This window comes from Chlamydotis macqueenii, chromosome 4 (genome assembly GCF_036417535.1).
Source record: "Chlamydotis macqueenii isolate bChlMac1 chromosome 4, bChlMac1.mat, whole genome shotgun sequence".
Taxonomy (NCBI): domain Eukaryota; kingdom Metazoa; phylum Chordata; class Aves; order Otidiformes; family Otididae; genus Chlamydotis; species Chlamydotis macqueenii.
Genome location: NC_141559.1, coordinates 54,469,637 through 54,490,944, shown reverse-complemented (window position 1 = coordinate 54,490,944; position 21,308 = coordinate 54,469,637). Strand labels below are relative to the sequence as shown.

The 21,308-nt window shown below is 43.9% G+C and overlaps 1 protein-coding gene across 1 annotated transcript in view; it reads right to left on the bottom strand.

The window, feature by feature from the left end:
- KDR (kinase insert domain receptor) overlaps window positions 1-18,133 on the bottom strand; it is a 31,902-nt gene extending 13,769 nt beyond the window's left edge. Inside the window, exons 1-20 of the mRNA XM_086746788.1 lie at window positions 17,915-18,133; window positions 16,559-16,649; window positions 15,851-16,047; window positions 14,572-14,696; window positions 14,105-14,273; window positions 12,724-12,863; window positions 12,390-12,558; window positions 10,890-11,001; window positions 10,633-10,796; window positions 9,636-9,792; window positions 8,420-8,540; window positions 7,700-7,808; window positions 6,610-6,954; window positions 5,614-5,760; window positions 5,336-5,467; window positions 3,460-3,566; window positions 2,922-3,057; window positions 2,552-2,656; window positions 1,802-1,915; window positions 487-575 (exon numbers count right to left, since the gene is read on the bottom strand). Coding sequence (XP_086602914.1) covers window positions 487-575; window positions 1,802-1,915; window positions 2,552-2,656; window positions 2,922-3,057; window positions 3,460-3,566; window positions 5,336-5,467; window positions 5,614-5,760; window positions 6,610-6,954; window positions 7,700-7,808; window positions 8,420-8,540; window positions 9,636-9,792; window positions 10,633-10,796; window positions 10,890-11,001; window positions 12,390-12,558; window positions 12,724-12,863; window positions 14,105-14,273; window positions 14,572-14,696; window positions 15,851-16,047; window positions 16,559-16,649; window positions 17,915-17,966 — 2,781 coding nt within the window. The 5' untranslated portion in view covers window positions 17,967-18,133. The remainder of the gene's footprint in view (window positions 1-486; window positions 576-1,801; window positions 1,916-2,551; window positions 2,657-2,921; window positions 3,058-3,459; window positions 3,567-5,335; window positions 5,468-5,613; window positions 5,761-6,609; window positions 6,955-7,699; window positions 7,809-8,419; window positions 8,541-9,635; window positions 9,793-10,632; window positions 10,797-10,889; window positions 11,002-12,389; window positions 12,559-12,723; window positions 12,864-14,104; window positions 14,274-14,571; window positions 14,697-15,850; window positions 16,048-16,558; window positions 16,650-17,914) is intronic.
- Between the last annotated feature and the right edge of the window lie 3,175 nt (window positions 18,134-21,308).

Here is a 21,308-nt window from a genome sequence, read left to right as displayed (position 1 = left end):
TACAAAATGATTAACAGCAAAAACAACAAAAAAAATATATATAGCTTGGTTCAGCAACGAGCCAAGGGGATAGCAGACAGAATAATCACGCTGATACCTATGGATATCTGATGGATATATACACTAAGCAGGGAGCGCAGTTATTAAGGTGGTCTGGAGCTTAACTAAGAAAGGAAAAAATTCAGGCTGATAATCAGAAAAAACTTCCTGACAGATACAGCCAAGTGTAGAATAATCTGCCAAGGGAAATAGTGGAAGCCCAGTTCCTTTGCACATTTTAAGCTAACAATAACAAAAAAGCTACATTGCAGGGGCCAGGGGAAAGACTAGATGACCTCTGATGTCTTTGCCATCTCTCATTCCCATGAGAAATAATAGATATTCAGCATCCCCAAGGTCTGCCACCACAGTCGGCAGTAGAAACAGAAACGTGAGTGGAAAAAACCCACCAAATCAAACGTTACGCTGTTAACCTTGACTCCTTACCTTGTACGGGACAAATTCACTCCTCCTGCTCCGTAGGTAAGCCGACAGATTTCCAAACTTGCAATATTCCACGATCACCATGAGTGGGCCTGTATAACACATTAAGCAATTCCTTAGAAAGACCATTTATATCCCACCTTATCTCACAACATAATTTGTGGCTAGAAATACATACATTTCAAAAAGCATTCTACTACCCAGAGGTTTTTTTAAAATACCATTATTAAAAAAAAACACTAATCAAAGCAGGGAAATTGTTCCTTTTCTGCTGTATAAGGAAGGAAAAGAAAGCACATAGTTTTGAAAATCACAGGCCTCAGTATGTGAAAATGTATAGTGCTGTGCTTATACTTAAAGTGCCAATAACTGCCTATGCTAATTGACATTGCAAGGACGCAACATACATATTTCAATGAACTTCAGTGCAATTAACCACTCTTCTGCAATAAGGTACACACATGACTATCCACGCATTTTTGCGCAGGCAGTTAAGTCCTAAAAACTTCAAACAGGAACCTCAGTTTCAGGCTTAGATGCCTTATATACAGTCCAAATGTATTTCATGCTCAAATTACTTCATATACGCATATGCTACAATGATAAATTTCCATCCTAGGTTCCAGATACTGGCCATGTCTATATTATTATGGAATAAACAAGGAAATAAATATTTATGGATTATGTTTCCTTCAACTACTGGACTTCTGTCATGGAACTTTACAAATTAAATTCTGATCCCACAGTAAGCCAACAAGTCAGCTTCCCTGAAAAATTATTACTGAATTACTTTACACTGAATTTCTTTCAAATTAGCATGCAGTGCTGGATTTGTTAAATGAAACATCTGTCCCTGATTATAAAGTAAAATAGCTTCATCCACCCAGAGCTGGACTCCAAATTGCAATTTCCCCTCCTACACACACAGAGAGGGACCCACAGCCCATCCAAAGCCAGGGAGGGAAGTCACAGCTTGCAACTGCATTGTAATCACTGACAAGAATAAGACCAGCTTGTTAAATCCGGTACTAAACTCAAACCCAAAACCTATTACACATGGGGTGTCCACTACAAAAGTGGATCTGAGGTATAGAAAAGCAGTGATAGAACAGTTAGGCGATGGAGCTGGATGTAGAAACTCAGGGCTTCTGAGCCGTTATTCCATCTCTGGACCTGCTCACTCTTACTAGAATTTCTTTTGAAAAAAAGACAACAATTTCTTCCAGATCTTGATTTTGCAACTCAATATTCTATGCAGCAAAAATGGAAGAAATACGGTTTTCATTAGCACCTTTCCACCCACTGAGAAGTTACTCACCTCCTGGCTTTGTGCAGGCTCCAAGTAAATTGACAACGTTGAGATGGTGGCCAATATGAATGAGGATCTTCAGCTCCGACATAAGTGCTCTATGCTCACTATGGGTTGCACCCTCTGCAGAGATAAAACAACATGGGTCAGGAGCATCAGAGACAGAAAGCTTTTCCCCTAGTCTGTGTTCTCTTCTGTTATTTTTCCCCCAGCATTCCCACCCTTCCTCCAGTACACCTCAGGGTGGGACACAGCCCCTGGCTACTGGGAGCCCCACTTTGCTGCTCCACCTGCGTCTTCCTCAGGAACAGTGTGCCTGGGAACCGCAGCTTTCAGCTTTCTTGTGATAAACGCGAGGCACTATAATATGATCTAAAGTGAGGAGAAAGCTGTTCAAAACTACTCCTCCTCATCTGGGAGCGTGCCTAAGCCATTGTCAGAGATTTGCAGAAAGCTCCCTACCAGGCTGCGTAAGGCAAAAATGGACACATGCAAATTGCTTGCAGGAGCAAGCTTATCTTCTGAACCTGAGCAGATCTATAAAGCAATGGCTAAGAAACCACAGTCGCATTGCTCCAGTTATCGATGAGGCAAAGACATATATTTTCCCTAATCATTGCTTCATTACACCAGCTGTTAAGCTAAACTTGTACACACTATTGGCACAAATATTTTGATTATTTTCTATCTACTGGTTATAAGATTGCCAATTATCCCTGTATTGTGCGTTCAAGGTGAAGTTTTAGTCATCATTTTTACCTTTAAGCATTTTGACTGCCACTGTTTTGCAGGTAGCAGTTTTGTCGATCCCAAACGCGTCTGCTTCTATGACCTGGCCAAAAGCTCCACGCCCAAGAGGTTTACCTTGAAGTGAGAACATGAAGAGACTCTGATTTATTTGCCTGGTACAGTGGGTAAAAGATGCAGAATAAAAAGCAAATGTAAACAGAATTTATATATCAGAAATCAACACAGGGCTGACAATGGGGAGAGGATGCATTACATCCTACGGGACCAGAAAGCCCACCCAGGGGTCCTGCATCAGGGCAGTCTCAGGCCAAGCCAGGACCTGAAACACTACCAGGCACAAGGCTGGCTGCAGTGAAGAGCTTGTGCAGTGAGGAGGTACCTAGCTTTAGCCGGTCTCTGGGAAACTCCCACTTGCTGGCATCATATGGGAGCCGTTCGCAGTGCTCGTCTATAGGGACTTCATCAGGATCCATGATGATTGACAGGTAGCCAGTCTTCATGTCCCCTCCGTTGGCCTGGAAAATGGTATTAGTTGTAGTTGCACAGATTTTCTGATGGCGATGTGCAGGCAAAGTGCCATTTTCTCACTTTGTAGTGTTCCACTTGTTCCCAGAAATGCCAGGCTACCATTCCCTACGCCATGTAATCATGAGTGTGAACATTGTTAATTACTTGCACTTTTTTTTTTTAAATAAACAAAACCAGCTGAAACATTTTTTTCTCTCACGAGGGCCTGCTCAATTAAAAATAAATTTGTGTGCCCCCAGTTCCAGGCAAGAATGTTATGGCATGGAGAGAAAAAATGTGTCTGTTGATTTAAGAACAATGGAAAGAAACAACACAAAAGGCCTCAAGTCAGCTCTCATTTGTCATGCAAGACCAGTGCTGATAGGACACCACGAGAATTTTTTCATTACCCGCTTAACGGTCCGGAGGATGATTACAAGAAGCAACCAGAAGAACATGGCAATCACCGCAGTGCCAACGAGGATAATGAGCTCCAGATTTGTTTTCTCTTCAGCGCCTGGGAAGAAATAAATGAATATCTGAGTGATAGTTGGAAGTGTATTGGTTTTGTTCATTCATTAAAGCAGAGAATGGAGGTCCTTGTTCTGAAGGTTCGTTTTAAAAGTGCAACATGGAGCAAGGAAACGAAAGCAAAACAAAACAATAAGCTTGGGTTTTTATGTTGGAATATTACGCTTAGTTTCGTGCTGGTTTACGCATCACCCAATTTCTTGGCATCTGCTTTGTTCCAAGGACAGTATTTGGATCTTTGGCAATTACAAAAAAGTAAAATCTGACATTTTAAAACAAAATCATTATTTTAGAATATTTAAGATATTAATTACTCTTTCTCCATAAACAAAAAAAACCCCTCCATTATATAGTAAATAAAGCGCTGTGAGAATGACCCAGAGAACAATCTCTCTCTTGTCTCCTTACATGCTTCTGCTGGGGCATGAAAAAATGTGATTCCAGAAGAACATATGAAAATAAGGTCTTATTTACAACATCCCTTTTCCAGTAAGATAGTCTCCAGCAGACACCACTTGAACACCTACTAATCCTACTTTCCCTGCTCCTTGCAGGGTGGTTGAACTAGATAACATTTAAAGGTCCCCTTCAACCCAATCTATTCTATGATTCTATTCTAATGCACAGGAGCAGCTCTCTTCTTCAGCTCCCATTCCCCACATCATGCTCCTGTATTTCATCCTTTGCATCATACATATTTTCCTACACAGTACCACACTCCATTGCATGACCCCCAATGACCTGCACTATAAATTTTTTGGAGCAAAACAGTATGTTCTACATGGATTTCCAACTTTCACAGACAAGCCCCAGCCATATTTACCACATCAACTGAAATCTACATTGATGTCAGCTGCAGATAATTTCCACCCAGTGTAAACACATTGCCCAACATCTTAATATCCTAATGGGACCTATAAGAATAACAGGATACTGCTTTAATTACCTTAACGGAACAGACTGGACAATCAACCTGGCTTATAAGACAGAGGTTTGTGAAGGACTCAGTGACTAAATTTTGCAAATGTACTAAAATCAAGGAGCTTTTAGTTAGAAGCTTCTCATTGCAGCTCTTGGTGGAAAGTCCATCAGGGTTCCAGCTACTCAGACTGCACACTAAACTCTTGTGAGGACTTATTGTTTATTATTGTGAATTGCATTTCGGTGTGCCACAAGAGCACTGGAACAAGTGAGATGGTCTCACCATCGCTGTTTTCAGAGCTTGGTGTACTAAGGCTGGAATCCCTTAACCCAAAACCACTACCTGTTCCTTTCACTGAAATGGGATGGCAATCACAACAGACTGCACAAAGTCTTCCCTCTGTTTTTCTGAGATGCTGTGACAGCAATGACATAGTTATAAAAAAAAAAAAGTTATAGAAAAGTTATATAAAGTTATAACTGTTAAAAAACATAGTATGACAATAACATTACCAAGACAATAGAGACGTCCCAGGACATCTGGAGGTCTAGGTAGGCTCTGTTGTATAGGTTTACATGTAATATAAATTGGCAGAGTTTTCTTTTCCACCACAAGTAAGAAAGATTCAGCTTTTGTTGGAAAGCACTAAACAACATTGTGGAGAAGAAAACATCGGCCTCAATAGCTGGGGCTATGACAGCACCCAATCTGAGCTTGATAGGACTTTTTGCAAATCTCATGGTGTATTTTCAGATCTCCAATCAGGATAGCCAGTAGATTTTCCTTTCAGTGATGACAGAGATTTCATGCACAATCGGGAAACTAACACTAACCTTCCACTGAAAAAAAAGCCACTGCTTTTCTGCATCCGAGGACATTACAGGCAAGGCAAGTGTATAGCCCTCCATCTTCTTTCCTCACTCGACGTATGGTTAGCGTTTTGTTTCCATCTTTCAAAACAATACCTGTAAAAAAACATGACTCTGCTATTTTTCAGCCACTTTGTGTTAGAACTTCAAAATGAAACTTTTCATGGTGAAAATCAGCAGTGAGTCCCACGAAAGAAAGCCTTTAAGTGACAGAAAATTCATAGCAAAGGAGCAATCCTCACCTGAATCTTCAACAAGGGTCTCGTTATTTTTAAACCACATGATCTTTGGAGGAGGAATGCCATTCGCTGTGCAGGACACTTCTATGGTTTCACCGATGTTTGTTGTTTGATTTTCCAGACTTCCTATGAGTGTGGGTGCCATGGGCTCTGTTGGTTCAAAAATAAGGCAAAATTACTGACCATTTAAGAAAACATCCATTTTTGCATTATTAGCAGTTGATTACACTCTACACACTTGGTCCAGTAACAAAGTCTCAAATCTTTTTGTAACACCAACAGTCATGGCATTCACGTTAAGATCATAGTTAAACTTCCAAACGTCAGGAAAAAATTATAATATCCAAGAAAATTTTAATGGTATTGATGTAACCTGCTTTAGGTGGTTTAATTTGTAACTGCTCAGGCTACTGAGGGAAAAGGTGAAAAATCGCTTCCCTCACATTTCTATTTCCAGGGTCATTATCTGAAGTCTGATACCGCTGGCACATCAAACGCCCATTCAGGACAGTGTAGGTATTTTCCTGAATCTGCCTAATCAGCCTAGATATCTAGGTCCCAAAGGAAAGTCATCACTATTTGTGAGAAAAGCTGATTGATTATCAGCATCATTTTGTGACAACTCAAGAGTCAGTGATACAAAGCAGTAGCATTAATGCCATGAATATACTCATGCATATAAACCTAGAAGGAAAAATGTGTTTTGAAAAGTAAAATTGAGAAGTTATTGAGCTACACGCATGCCATTATTTGTGCAAAGCCAAACTCATTTCACACAGCACAGTGCTTCCTCACTGGTGCTGATGAAATAATGAGTCCCTGCTGCCCGGCCGTGCCCCAGACCTGCATGTTACAACAAATGGTCCAAATCTATTTAACAAACCGAGTGCACCACTAAGCCAACACATGCAAGGCTTGAGGAAATAAAAAAAAACGGATGCTACTGCAGTTATTTTCACATGCAACCACCCATTTTGGTTCACGCTAAGAGATCTGTACCTTGAATGGTGAGGTGCTTCACCAGGCAGTGCTGTGTTTTAGCCTTTTTGTCCTGAGCAATGCAAACATAGTCTCCTCCATCCTGGAGGGAGATGTTATGGAGGATGAGCTCTAAGGTGACATTTTCACCGTTGGTATTTGAAATGGTTGCGTTCAGCTTCTGGAGAGCATTGAGGTTCTTGCAAACAGGCATGGGCAGCCCTCCAAACGGAGTCTGCGAAGCATGAGCACTCAGTTTGTACCACGACAGCTTCTCAAAGGTGAATTTGTCTGCTGTGCATTGCAAGGACATGTTATCCTTCTCTGTGAGCTGATTCCGAGGCTGGAGATTAATTTCAAGACCCCCTGCAAGTTAAAAAAAAAAAATTAAAGAAATTCCTATTAGGTTGCACATTTTGTTGCCAACAGTATCTTGAAAAAGCCATTTTACAAATACAGCCTTTTCCTTATCTTAGTCAGTTGTAAATAAGGAAACAAAACACCTGAAAATCAATCAATAACTTATGTAAAGAGTAAAATCTCATTAAAAACAATACATTTTAAAAGGATCAAAGAAAGGCTTGTGTAATGAATTCCTCTTACTGTAGAAACTCTTGGCAACCTAAGATGACTCTTACCATTATCTTACAGTTCATTTTTAGATTTGGATTAAAATATTATTTCAGTATGTGAATACAGGAACTGATCTTCAAGAAAACAGAAGCTCTTTGCCACTGTTTTTGAAAATGTTAGTCTTAGCTTTCTACGGTACATCTTTATTCATTTTCTGACACTACCGTAATAGCTCTGTAGTTCTTTTAAGTGACTGCAAAAGCCCAACAGCCATCACTCTCATGACAACAGTGCCCATTTTGCATCATTTTCACGGGACTGCCATTCCAGTGATGCCAGCAGAACCAACCGCTTGGCTGAAATTAGGAGGGTGACTTCAAAGGCTGCATTAGGAAAACCTTAGCAAAATCTAAATTTCTGAAGAATTACAGGATTTTGTAAAGGAAAGGAATAGATAGCAATGTTGAAGCATCTATCATTAGCGAAACAGACAAAATAACATTAATTTAACAGGCTGTCCTCAACAGGGTGTACTTACTGGTCACATGAAAGGAGATAACTCTCTCACTGGACCCAGCTCTGTTCGTAGCCATACATCTATACAGAGCTGATACATTTGCTGCTTGAATCACAAGGGTGCTCACCGTCTGCAAAAGAACAATTGAGCAATTTCAAACCACACCAGTGCTGGAGTACATATGTGAGCCTGACCACCCCAACAGCTCAGCAAAGTGCTCCGCGGGCATCTGCGCAACCAAAAATCCCTCCAAAGCACAAATCCATGGTACAACGGGAGCACCATCCCCTCCTGACATTTACATTTCTTTCCTTAAGTGTGTAACAGTTAGGGAAAAGAAAATACAAATAAAACAGCCTGCCAGAAGGCAGGCTTTGGTATACGTGTTAATAAATGCTGGGCCCACAACTTTCTCTGCTCTTCAGCCTCTCCAGCTTCTTCCTGTTACAATTAATCGGCAAGATTAACTCACCTAACTTCAGAGCTCTAAAAGGTAAGCACTGAAATCTAAGCAACTTCTGTTCCTCAGTGGAGAGTCACTTTGGGTCAGTGTCTATGGGACTTGAACTTGTCTACCTCTGCCTGTTGGCTTCAGGGGAAGCTTGCACAACCAGCCATGAGTAGATCTCCAGGTTTGACATTAGGTGAAAAGAGTCTCATCTCTAGTGATATATTTCCAGATATGTGGACTGCAGAACAAGGCTAATCATCCCCACCCAACAGAAAAGAAAATCCGCTCACCTTTGTTTTCCCAGCAATAGTAACGACTCGTTGCTTAATTTCAACCTGATTCCCACCCTTTCTCTCCGAGATCACTTTCCATTTCCTGCATGCATATGGATTGGCTCCTGAGCGAACTTTCCTGAGATATAGGTAGAGACATAGGCATTAGATAAGACAAATATTCACCCTTCCAGAAAGTGGTTTTATGTTCTCTCTATAAAATGCAGATATTTGTCTATAAATCAGATCCATCACTGGCCACAGCCTGCATCTTGGAGGGAAGAATATGTTTCTGGAAACATTTATATTGAATTGTACCCTATAACCTTGAGACATTTGTGCTCTGTAAAACAAGGAACCCCCAAGCCTAAAGGTGAATTTCCTAATTAATCTGCCTGTGTCAGCTCAATCCGGATGCTTGGAGGGAAGCAGCTATTCTGGGAACAAACATCCATTCACAAATGGACGATTCAAGTTAATTTAGTTCAAAGGAAGACAGAGAGACATAGAAATCACTGAACTCCCTACAAGAATTTCTCGAGGACAGTAGCCATTGTATAGGAAGCAACCAGGCACCAAAGGAAGAAACTAGTGGAAATCATTTTAAAAACAACAACAGGAAAGAAGAATGCTTTTTTTTTTCCCTGGCTTTTTTTTTTTTTTTTAAAGGAAATCTGGGCTTATGGCAGGCCCAGATAAGGGAAGCTGCGTGAATCTCAGTCAGGCACTCTCTCTATCATTCCCCAACATCAATCAGTGCACTTCCTCCGAGATACACTTTCACACAGATAAAGAGCACCGTCACACTCAGCACTTGAGCATAAGAAAAAAAAAAAAAACACCACCACCAAGATCCATAATTAGCATAAACAGCAAGTTTCCTCTGTTTGGGATGGAGCCTTGGGGCTGCAGCCCACAGGGAGGTCTGAGGGGAGGGCATGCAGATAGCCGCGTCTGAAACCCCACACAAGCCTAGATGCCCTTCAAGAAGGCACGACGGCAACAAGCAGGCGTGGCTAGGTCCTCGCTGCAGGTGGCCCTTGCCCTCTGCTGATGACAACGAGCTCGGCAGAGTCTGCCTGCAACAATCTGCCTATTGGGTACAACAATCTCCTCTTCATTGGCCATTGGGTTTGCACTCAGTAATGAGCCTGGACACCCAAAAACCTCTCCAATCCCAACAACCCTCAAGAGCTACATAAGCTGCAGAAGACAACAAGGGCTTAGCACTCACTGGGGGTTGAAAGTGCATTCCTCCTCCAGCTGCCAGTGCCAGAGGACAGCGGCGGGCGGCGGAATGGCGTAGATGGTGCAGGTGAGCGCCTGCGTCGAGCCGTACTTATAGGAGTCGACGGGGGCCAGCAGCGCGTTCTCGCCGATCTGGGGAGGCACTGGAGGAGAGAGCAGCAGGTTACACCACCTGCTAATGGCTCCTCAACAGCACTACCTATACACCTTAGAGCCACAGCCACTAATTCACACCGTGCCCCACATCTGAGTGCAATGCAGAGCGTCTCCAAGGAACAAGGACATGTTGAGAAGAGGCAAACCTGCCTAACACCTGGAGGATCAGACCCTCAAGACACAGTACTTAGTACTTCCTAGAAAATCTCCCTTCATTACCCCCTGGTTTAAAATGCAGCCTCCAAACTCCCACCACCACCCCCAACCATTCAATGCATATTATTCCCCAGCCCAGACCCAGTGCATGTAGCCTTGCTACCCTTTCCAAGACCTGCTGTCTTCAAAGCTTGGGGGCTAGGCTGTTTCCTGGGGAGCAAAGAGGAGGAGAAAGAGGAGGAGGAGGAGGAGCAAGATTGCATAGGGCAGGGCAGAAGAGGAAGGACAGCCTGCGTGGGGCAGGAAGGATGGGCGAGGCGGGACAGGGCCAGGATGGAGCGGGGTGGGGGAGGACTCTGGCAGCACAGCCAGCAAGGAAGGCAGGAAAAGAGCAGGACACAGAGGCAAAGAAATAATATACAGAAAACAAAAAAGCCACACGCAAACTATCATCACAACACCACCAGGAGCCTGCAGCCTCTCGACCAGCACATCCTGGAGCCAGGAAAGACAGGTCAACTCTGCCCTCCATGGGCTGAGGTTCAAGTGCTCTCCTCCCAGCCATCACCCCCACTTAAATCTTCACAGCTCTGGGATGAATTTAATGCTAAGAATGGTAATACACAATATCCACGCGTGAAAGAAAGGTACCCCTCTGGTACGCCAGTTACCGTTCACAAGCAGAGTAAACGTGTGTCTCTTCTGCATCTTGTTCGTAGGGTTTGTAAGGACAACGGTGTAATTCCCAGCATCCTTTTCGGATGCTTCAGTGATCACTAACGTGTAGCCAAGTTTAACTGTATGATTTGCATTGATGGCTTTTCCATTTTTATACCTGAAGAAAAGAGAGAACACTTTGAATACTTTAGAGATTTACCTTAACTAAGAACAGCTCAGTTCTTCAAACATGTTGCGTCCTGACTCTTACCATTTTGCCTCTGGTGGAGGATATCCTTTAAACTTGACGGGAATTTTCACTGTGTCACCTAACCTTGTCTCAACCACATTCTCCATTCTCTCCAAGTGAACAAAAGGACTTTCTGCAAAAAAATTAAATGAAATTGTCTTTCCACACAGACAAAAGCGTAAGTGGTCTCCGTTTGTGTTAGCACTTAACAGCAGATCACAAATAGAGGAGAGTGACAGGATGCCACTGGTAAAGCACAGTTAGCTCCAATCTGGAGAGAGTTGGTGTGCTCTGGACCCACCATGAAAACCCAGTCCTTTCCCTCACATGGAGTAGTGGACCAGTTCCCCCATCAGGCAGCTCTGGAAAGCAGAGACAAGACTCAGCTCTCAGGACGGTGTGCCAGATGTCAGACCCACATAAATAAATAAATACCATAAAACTGGCTTGATCTACTCATTCTAGGAAATAATAATATTCAAATCTCCGATGTGATAAAGTCAGATACTTGCAACCTCTTCTCAAGCACATATTTAAACTGTTGCAGTCACAGAACACTTCAAAATTATTTACATTAGTTGTTACAAGTTACAAACTCGTATTCAGACTAAGACAGTGATTCGCCCTTTGGCTAAGATTTAGGATGGTATCAACTTAGTATCTGGTACACTCACTACAGCGCATGATCTGGTTTTGGCTACTGAAGAGAAATAGAAAGAACTCAGGAGAAAATTGAGCCTATCTTGAAACACTGTGCCACATAAGTTTGAATGTTGAAAAAAAAAAAAAGAGCTATTAATATTCTGGCCCCTGAAATCAGACCTCAGGAAAATCAGTCTCCTTGAAAATATAAACCCCTTTGTCTGAATCAGTGATTTAAAATGGGTCATTCTCACGCTGGCAATTTTTTTTTAGAAGTCAGCCAGTGGAGCCACTGGGGCTGTGCCCAAGAGGGGCTTGAGAAAAGGCTGTAGGATGTGGCCTCGTACTTATCTATGCACTTAGCTAAAGTTGTTTCCTTTGCATCATTTCCGTACGACCAAAAATCCATTTGATTCATCTATTCATAATGTAAAAGCCAAAAGTTTTATTCTCCTAGCTTCATTCATGCCAACCCAGATTTGTGGTGTCCCACAGAGCCACCAGAATCTAGTGGAAGTTCACGTGGAGTGAGAATAAGCAGCCCTTATACAAAGTCATCTACACAAATTCAGCTTTATGGGACCTCGAGAAGGTCAACATAGAAGAGGACCAGAGGCTCAGCATAGTTTATTTTACTGCCCCTTTTCCTATGGGATTCTACAGCTTTCAGTAACATACAGCATCCTTTAAAATCTTATAATCTCAGCTTGTGGTATAAAAATAACCTTACAGTGGGTATAAGAGAAATACTGTAGCCGCAGTTTGGTTCATTTCTGTCATTTCATTTACCACTGAGATGCCTTCTGCATCCCAGTAATCAATTCTAAAACAAACAATCAATCAAGTCTAAAACAAACAACAAAACTGAAGATGCCATACCATGGATGATGAAGTAACTGCTGTTTTTCATGTTCATACGGCCACTGGATGCTGCGCAAGTATATCGACCTTTGTCACCTAAGGACACACTGTCGATGGTAAGAGTGCTTACAAACTTCTTTACTTCTCCTGCAGTGGTTTTTAAATCCCTTATGGTTGCACGTTTCTCCTGTAATAGATAAAAGACAGAGGTGTTCAAGAATTTCATTGTTTTTCCTCCTGTCACCCTTTGCACACCTGTACATACTGGCATTTTCTCTGAGTAGGGGAGAGACATTATACCAAAATCAAATTTTGTTGTGCTGTTGGCACCTTGATGTTATTACAGACGTACCTTGATGGAAGGGTAGTCCCACTTAAAATCAATCCCTACATTCAGCTCCGTCCTTACGGTGCAATTGAGAACAAGTTTTTCTCCCACTGCCAACTCTACTTGGTAGTGCGGGTTCATCGTCAGGTCATAAATTCGGTAACCTAGAGGAAGAAAAAGGCACACACGAAACACGGGGGTAAGAAGAGGTTTCTTTAAGGCACTCAGCACCAAATTTCCCAGGTGAATTCACCAAAACTTCTTCCGAAACCCCAGCTACAAAGAGGCCGCTTGATGCCTCCACGCAGCATGATAAGGGGTGTACAAAAGAGTGTGGAGGGAAGGGATCTGCCTGCCCTGAGCATCTCCCATCTGAGACCTGCGTCAGACACGGCGCAGCAGGATGTAAGCACTTGATCAGAGCCCCACAGACCCAGCAGCAGGAGCAGGCAGGAGACAGTGATCCACACAGTTCCTCTGCCTTAGACACCTTCTTCTCACCCTCCTGAGACCTGAAATTAAAGGAGATACATCTCCATCCCTGGCAATAAGTGGGAACTTTACTAGGAACGACAGTCTGGCATTGGTAAAATTCCCCAAAGTTTACTTTGTGCAATAAAATATTTAAAATATTCCAAACCAGAATATTCTGAATGCAAAAATTCTGCAGAAATTCTGGATTTGCTCCACATCAGAGTGAAGACTGATGAATTTGGTGGAGAAGCATGAGTCAGCTGCACAAAGCAAAGCCTGGAGGGCTACTGTGTTTTCCTGCCAAGCAAGGCGAGACTGCCTTGGTGCCAACCAGCCCACTTGAAGTGGTCGTTGTGTCCTCAGAGCCAAAAGAGAAGTAACTGTAGCTTCAGCTCAGGCTGGAGCCTCCACAGAATCATCATGCTGTTTCCGGGTTTTGAGGAACAACTGACAAGATACACCATGAGAGCGTAAATCCATTTCAGAGTCAGGACATAGGTCTGAAAGGAGACAAGACAACCTAATTCCTGGTGCAACCTTCAGATCCCCCATGCCCTTGGTACCCCCCTTTCCATCTGCTGCTGATGGACACCTGCCTCTAGTTCCCTTCAACTACGACTTGGATCCCGGATAAGCAAGTGAAGTACAGAAGAGAGTGATTTTAGGAAAAAGGCTTGCATTGTCAGAAAAAAAAAGTACATCCCTGGCATCTATGTTAAATACTAAAAACAGAAGCACTTATCCCTATGATCATCTAGAAAGGACACAATACATTGCATTTAAAAGAAAAGTAATATATCACAACATCCATTTTGCATTAGCTGCATTGTCAGTATTGAATAACCTACAGTCCAACCAAATGTAATTGGTTCAGTATGTTTTAGGGAGAAAAATAACATTTGCTATAGAGGAAAAAAAAACTTTGGCTTACCTACAACTGCGACGATGTATATCACGGACTGGTAGCTTTCATCATCTATTTTAGCTTCACAGAAGACCATGCCTGCATAGTTGATTAAATGACTGGGTATAGTGAAGCCTTTTTTATTATTCCACGAAATTGATTTGCCATCAGGAACAAATATCTTTTCTGGATATTTCTGTTTGAAATATTAGTAAAATACATAGTCAGATTTCAAAAATCAAACAACTCTGAATTTTCAAGACCAACATTTTCCATAACTGCAGGGTCCCAGTTTTAACATCCCATCACTCCGCACTCTAAGAGCATAGGACCATGGACGAGTACAGTTTCAGCACTCACCTTGTAATCACACGCTGTAAAATTCCCAAGGATGGAAAGAAGTTTTAAAGAGAATTATTTATACCTCAAGCAATGTATTTATGTCACAGTGATTTCAATTAACTCTTAAAACAAAAACGGGAGGTTTTCCTTACCGCATGTAGAGATACATTCAGATTTGACACGGTTCCAAGGCACGGCACTACCACGGTTTTATTCTTAGTGATGTATACAATGCCAAGCTGATCACTAACTGAAGTCACAAATGGAGATCTGTAATCTAGAAGAATATTCAGTTGGTAAATGGATATTATTTGTCACGGGATTATGGAGGAAACATTTCCAATTTTGTTCTTTCCCTGTCTATTTCTTCTGAAATCAGTCTTATTCTTTTCTATGCGGTAAAACTCTTAAACAACGAGACTAAATAGAAGGGACATATTTTTACAGACCCCGCCCCAGCTTTACAACATCATTATTCTCAAAGCAGTTAGCAGCAGCAGTGTGCACTTTGGAGAACAGCTTCCTGACACTGCGGTCTTTGTGCTGACAAAAATCTGATTTACCCTAGCGTGACTTTCCTTGCATAAGTATTGCAGGAAATATCAGTTAAAAGTAGTGACATGCTACATCGGCTCCCCTGATGGCAGCATCCCTTTCAAAATCAGACCAAAAAACCCATAAGTTCGTGTTCTTATAAAACATGCTAACCCACGTAAATAATAAGATCCCATTTTTCAAAATGGTAACTATAAGTTAACAATTAAAATGAAATGGGGAGCACCAGAAGGCAGGTATTACACCATCAGTGCAGAAAGGCAGATGCCTCAGTGAACGTATCTCCTTAAGCTGAGTGCATAACTGAAGGCTTTGCAGTGTCCGCAACACTCAGCTGCATTCCTACCGATACAACTAACAGCCTGAGTTTGAAAACTTCTTAGCTCTTAAAGCCTGAATAGATTTTACCATCAGAGTCAGCAAATGTATGGAAGTTTATGTTTTGGTTTGGTTTTTAACGGTACCAGATAATACAAACTGTAAAAAGGATTGGATCTGTCTATTTTAACAAATACACAATCTCTGTAATCTTCCCTCATATGAGACTCCTGCTGAGGCTGGTAATAGCTCTGCATTCATGAGGACAGGCTCAGAGCGTAGCAGCAGAGATGTGTATGCTAAGCTCTGGGTGGAGGAGAAGAGCAGACCAAGTCCTGCATACGGTAGGTCAGTTCAAAATTACGGGTACAAAGGCTTTTCTGTCAGTGACAACTAGCATACTGGCATATAATTACTCAACATGAAAACAGGAAAAATAACAGTTTCACAGGATCAAAAATTCTAGAATTAGTAACTTTTAATGTCAAAACCATTCTGAGATAGTGATACCCTTTTTTTTTCTCTTGATGCCAGGGGAAGAACTATGTAAGCCCTTACCTTGAACATAGACATAAATGGTTGTAGCTGCCTGGTTGTCCCTGTAAAGGCACCTGTAGTCCCCTGTGTCATTGCCAATGACTTTGAGAAGAGTAAGCGTCTTGCAATAGGGGCCATCGCTGCAGTCTGTCACAGAGATACGCTTCTCAGCACTGCTCTGGTTGCTTGGCCAGGACCACTCCAGTGGTCTCTGACCGCTGGGAAAGCAAACGTTAGAGGAGTGTGAGCATGCAACAAGCACTGATATCGATGCCAAGAAGGCGAACCCCAGCCCTGCTAGTCTCCACGTCTACAGAGAGGAACGGGCTTCATCCCATCACACGCAGCATCAAGCCAGTAGGATAAATTCACATAAATTGACCTATTGTTAATATCTATAAGGAAGCTACTTGAGATTTACATTCTTCTGAATCTAAGTCACACAGCACCCCAAAGGGCAAGTCAAGAGTGTGGCTCTCCAGCAGGCTCCACGGGGACCCAGATGATGCTTCGCCCTCCCGGCCACCCTGTGCTCCCCAACTCTCCCTTCTGCAGCCCTTTAAGGCCATTTCTAAAGTTTGCCAAGGAAACGCGAGGCAGGGGGCACGAAGGGAGTGAGAAGAAACAGGAGCGATGATGAGGGAGAGACTGAATCACCTGCAATTCTGTACAAAAACTCCTTACACAAATTATCCCCATCAAAACTATCCTGGATAGATTTGGCCTTACCTGCAAGTAATATTTAGAGTAGCATTTGCAGTTATTGTAAGGACATCTTTTTGGATGCTAAGGGTTGGCTGATCCAGAGAAATAAATAAACCTGCAAAAAAAAGTATAAAACCCCTCAAATCAATGCAATAAACAAAGTAAATGCTACTCAGTCAGAAAAGCATCATATACAGGAACACGCAGTATGTTTCAAGCAGACACTTTCACATCACCTACTTGGCAGTGAAGGGTAAATAATGACTTTTCACACATCCCAGAAAGTTCAAAAACTCTGTCATAACAGGAAGCAAAGGCAGATGGTCAGGAGCTAGCTGCAGAGCACTACAATTCAGCCAGCCAGGGTGGAGTTCCTGTTTTCTTGCGTTGCCAACTTCAAGGTCTAACAAGAGGATGTGGGACATTCAAACGAAGTGAACCTTCATCTGATGATCTCACTCCCTGGGGAAAGGGATTACCAACTTTTCTTATAATAAACTGAATATACTTATGTTCTTCAAGACCGCTGATCAATGAATTATGTGAAGAAACTATTTTATACAGATTGCCACAAATTCGAGATTCTATGAGTTTATTTTATCCCGTTATTTTCTAAGGCTATCTCTTTCCTCCTAAGCAGTTAGGCAAAAATCCATCACTATGTACTATGCGCAAGGGGTTGCACTGCACCAACCCTGAGCCACTTGTGCCCCTGAAGGCCGTGATCTGATTGCCAGTGCTCGCTCTGAGGCAACAGCCCAGCTTGCACAGGGTTTGCAAGGACCCCAGGGAGAGATTTCCAGTCCGCCTTGGCTGCTCCCATCATCGTCGGCGATCCCGCCTCACCAGGACGAGCCGGCAGACACGACCAGGGCAGCTTGGCCAACTCCATCGGGCAACGAGAAAGTGAGGCCAGACCGGGACCTTCCCTATTTCCCGAGTATTTCCCCATACTTTAATCGCCGGCATCCCGAGCAGTTTGTTCGCTGATGACGGGTTTCCCGCATTTGGCTCCAGGGACGTTTTGCTCTCGGAAGCGACGGCTGACACCGGAGCCAAGCAAGCAGGACACCGTGCCACGGCCGGTAGCCTTCTCCGACGGGCCAGCACCGGCCGGCCAGACAGGAGAGGGCAGGAGGACGGGAGAGGAAGGGACTGGACAGGAGAGCACAGGTTTGGAGAGCACAGCCAGCTAGCAGCGCTGGCCGCCCCGTCCCATCCCGGGGCTCGCACTGCCTCAGCCGCTCTACCGGTCCTGACAGCCCCGGGGGAAACCCGCACCCGCGCCGCTCCGGGATACGATCCTCTCCGCGCCCCCTCTCCCCGCGGTCCCGCGGGGCTACCGGATTCTGGGCACCCAGGGGCTCCCCGAGGGCTTACCGGGAGCCAGGCACAGCAGGACTGCCAGTAGCCGCGTCGCACCGAGCTCCATCCCGCGGCTGCCGGGCGCTGCGGGGCCCGAAGTGAAACCTCGGCCCGACGGCGCCGTCAGGGCGGCGGCCGAACCCAGTCAAACCGAGCCGAGCCGAGCCGAGCCGAGCCGAGCTGAGCTGAGCTGAGCTGAGCCGAGCCGAGCCGAACCGCGCCGCGCCGCACCGCACGGCGGGGATGCCGGACCCCGGCGAGCAGCACCGCCCCTCTTGTGCCCGGGGGCGGGGCTTATCGTCGCGGCTCCGCCCACCCCGCCTTGACCACGCCCCCGCGGCCCCGCCCCAGGGCACCGCTGGAGATGCGCCGGTTTGGAGGGGGGCCCCGGGAGCTCCCCTGCCTGCCCGAGTGCCCCAGGCTGCGTGGCCATCGGTACTGAAATGACCCCAAAGACCAACCCTGTGGGGCAACCCCAATCCGACGGGGTTTTAAGTGTCAGGCGGTATTGGTGCTGAGTTCACAACACGGGAGGCCCTGACTCAGGTAGCGTGTACCCACCAGCCTAACTGGCCACATCCCACCTAACGGAATCCAGCAGCTGCCTGCGAGAGCCCCTCTTTCCCACCCCCCGACAGCCCCATCTCACTCTCTGCGGGATGCTACCCGGTGGCGGTAACCACTCCGCTCTCACTCCACAGCTTTGATTTTTTTTCCAAAAATGATCTCCCAACTAGTAATGTACCTTTTAATCAAAATTATTCACTAGTGACTGTCGAAAGAGAAGTTTGTGAGGTAGTCCTTTGGGGAAAATAAACACGTGATTGTTAGTGCATTAGCCGTACACGTGACCATAAAGCCTCTGGGGAAATAAATACATCTGCGTAGATTGATAACATGGATAAGGAGGCACGTAATCAGGTCGACAGAAACACAGAGCTATCTATGTACATAACTATGATGCATATACATACATGTACTTCTACATGCTATATTTTTCTCTTTCCCTGCAAATATGCATGTGAGCTTGTCCACAAATGACTAAGTTAATGAAGCAGTGATTTTATATTTCATTCTATGCAATTCCAGCTGTTTTACTGTACTGAGGGATGAGTGTAATTTGCTTTGAAATGACACCTCTGTTGCTCACGGAAAGATACAGAGAGTGGGAGAAGCCAAATTTCTGTACTGATTTTTCCCAGAGGTCCAATAAAAGCCATGAAAAGTTAAAGAAGACCCATGTGGTTTAAGAAACAGCAAGTTGGCACCATGCAAATAAAATTTATTTTTGCAACTCTTGTGAACTCTAAAATCAGAAAATTTGTAATCCTCATTAATACTCCCACCTCCATCATATTGCAGGTCAGATCATTGGTATTTCTAAATGATTTGGGCAACCCAGTCAGTAATCACTAAACAACTGACCCTTGCTGAGTGTAGGCTGTGCATGAGGTTTGTGTGGTAGTGATAAATATGTAGTGAGAACCAAGGGCTCCTACTGCTAAAGAGCCACTTTTGATAACTTTATTAGTGGTGATGCTGGCTTGGTTGACTACAAAGAATAAAATTTTGATAGAGGGTGGTAAACCTGCAAGAACTGTTTGCCTTCAAAGCAGTTTACCTAGTCAACAAAGCAAATTAGTTTGTAGGGGTAAGTTGAAAAACGTTCACATGAAAGTATTATCGGATCCTTAGAATACAGTAGAATCACTGGTAGGTCACTTTAGTGCTTTTTGCACTCTACCTGATCTTCCAAAAATGCAGTCTGTAGAAAACATGCCACTACATTGATTTTAACAAGTGACTTCTGAAATTTAGTGCAATTAGAGCTTCCTGCAATTCCATTTATGCTCTGTTTTCACACACCATTGTTGCTATTAAGTCAGTGGTTTGGAAGGGAGACGTAGGTTTCATTGTTGAAAAGCCTGAGCTTTATGGGAACAAATATGCACTGCTTACCCCAAACATATCTAAGCAAAGATAGATGAATGCTAGTCCTCTCCGGGCACTTGGACGTTTGCCATGTCCCTTGCCTCCTTCTGCCCTGCAGTGTCCTGAGGAAGGGAAGGGAGGAGCTTGCACGTTGTGAGTGTTGAGCATCCACAGGGAAGTGCATATTTCCAAAGCACAAAGTGTTTGCATCTCCCTAAGTGATTCTGGTGAGGTCTCAGTCTTCACATTGTGCTTCCTAAATTGGGACACAATCCTTCAGCACTCTGCCTGGCTGTCAGTGTAATCTTGTTAACTAGAATAATGCTGCAGGAACTGCTGCTTCACTGGATGAATTGCCATCCCTACAGTACTGGAGACATTTGTGACACCACTGAGCAAACTAGAAGACAACTTTTTTACACTCCAGATATTTGAATGGGGCCCTGACCCTGTAAACATTTAAGCACAAGACTAACTTTACTCTGGAGAGTCATTGTACAGATGCAGGGCTTTTCATGTGAATCAAATTACTTACTTACATGGTGTTGGTGGGACTAATCGTCTAGTAAGATCAATTTAAAACTATAGCCAAGAATCACTGGAAGTGGTAGGTGTCTGGGACAAGTGAGAGCCAGAAAAGATGTGAAGTGACTTTATCGACACAGGATTTATGGTTTCATATGTGCTTTGTGACAGACAGTTTTCTGTTTGAAGCTTTGATGGGGCTTTCTCGAGTGGGTTGTCACTGGAAAATGCCATGGGGAACCTCTGACAGAAAAATTGACCTGAGCACAGAAGACAAACAGTCACCTAAAGTCCAAGTGAAAGATTCATCTAAATACAGTGCTACTGTGATAGCTATGGGACAACAGATGTCAGGTTACAAAACCAAAACCCAAGTGATTCAAGTGATAGCAGCTTTCTTACCCAGCCTTTTAGGCTGCGATCTCTGTGCAGCCTTTGTGTCACCCTTTAGACCTGTGGGGTGTCTGGCATAACCCAGCTTGCACCAGAGACTGTCAGTGTTGAACCATGGGGAGCTAGTGAAAGATGCCAAATATATTCACGTCATTGAGTGAGTACAAGGTGGGAGTTCCTCCCTCCCCAGAGACAGTTTGAATCTGGTAGGCATCCTGGGATCCCGAAAACAACATGCAATGGCTTCCAAAGTTACCCCACTCTCTGTCTCAGCACCCTCTCCTGCCTTAAATAACAGACAATCCCATCAAGAAATTTCAAATCTGGCTTAATTAAGGAAAGTCTGCCCCCTCACCAGTAAAGAAACTGGCCCTCCTGCCACACTCGGCAGATCCCAGCCCAGTGTGGGACAAGACCTGGAGACTGGCAGGAGAGCTGGCAGCTGACAGAGGGGATGCAATCAGACTAGGTGCATCACTCCGTGTTTCATCAGATCAATTCCCTGCTCACACAGCATCTCCCAGAGCCCCTCAGAGAGCACTTCCCGTCCTGAAATCAG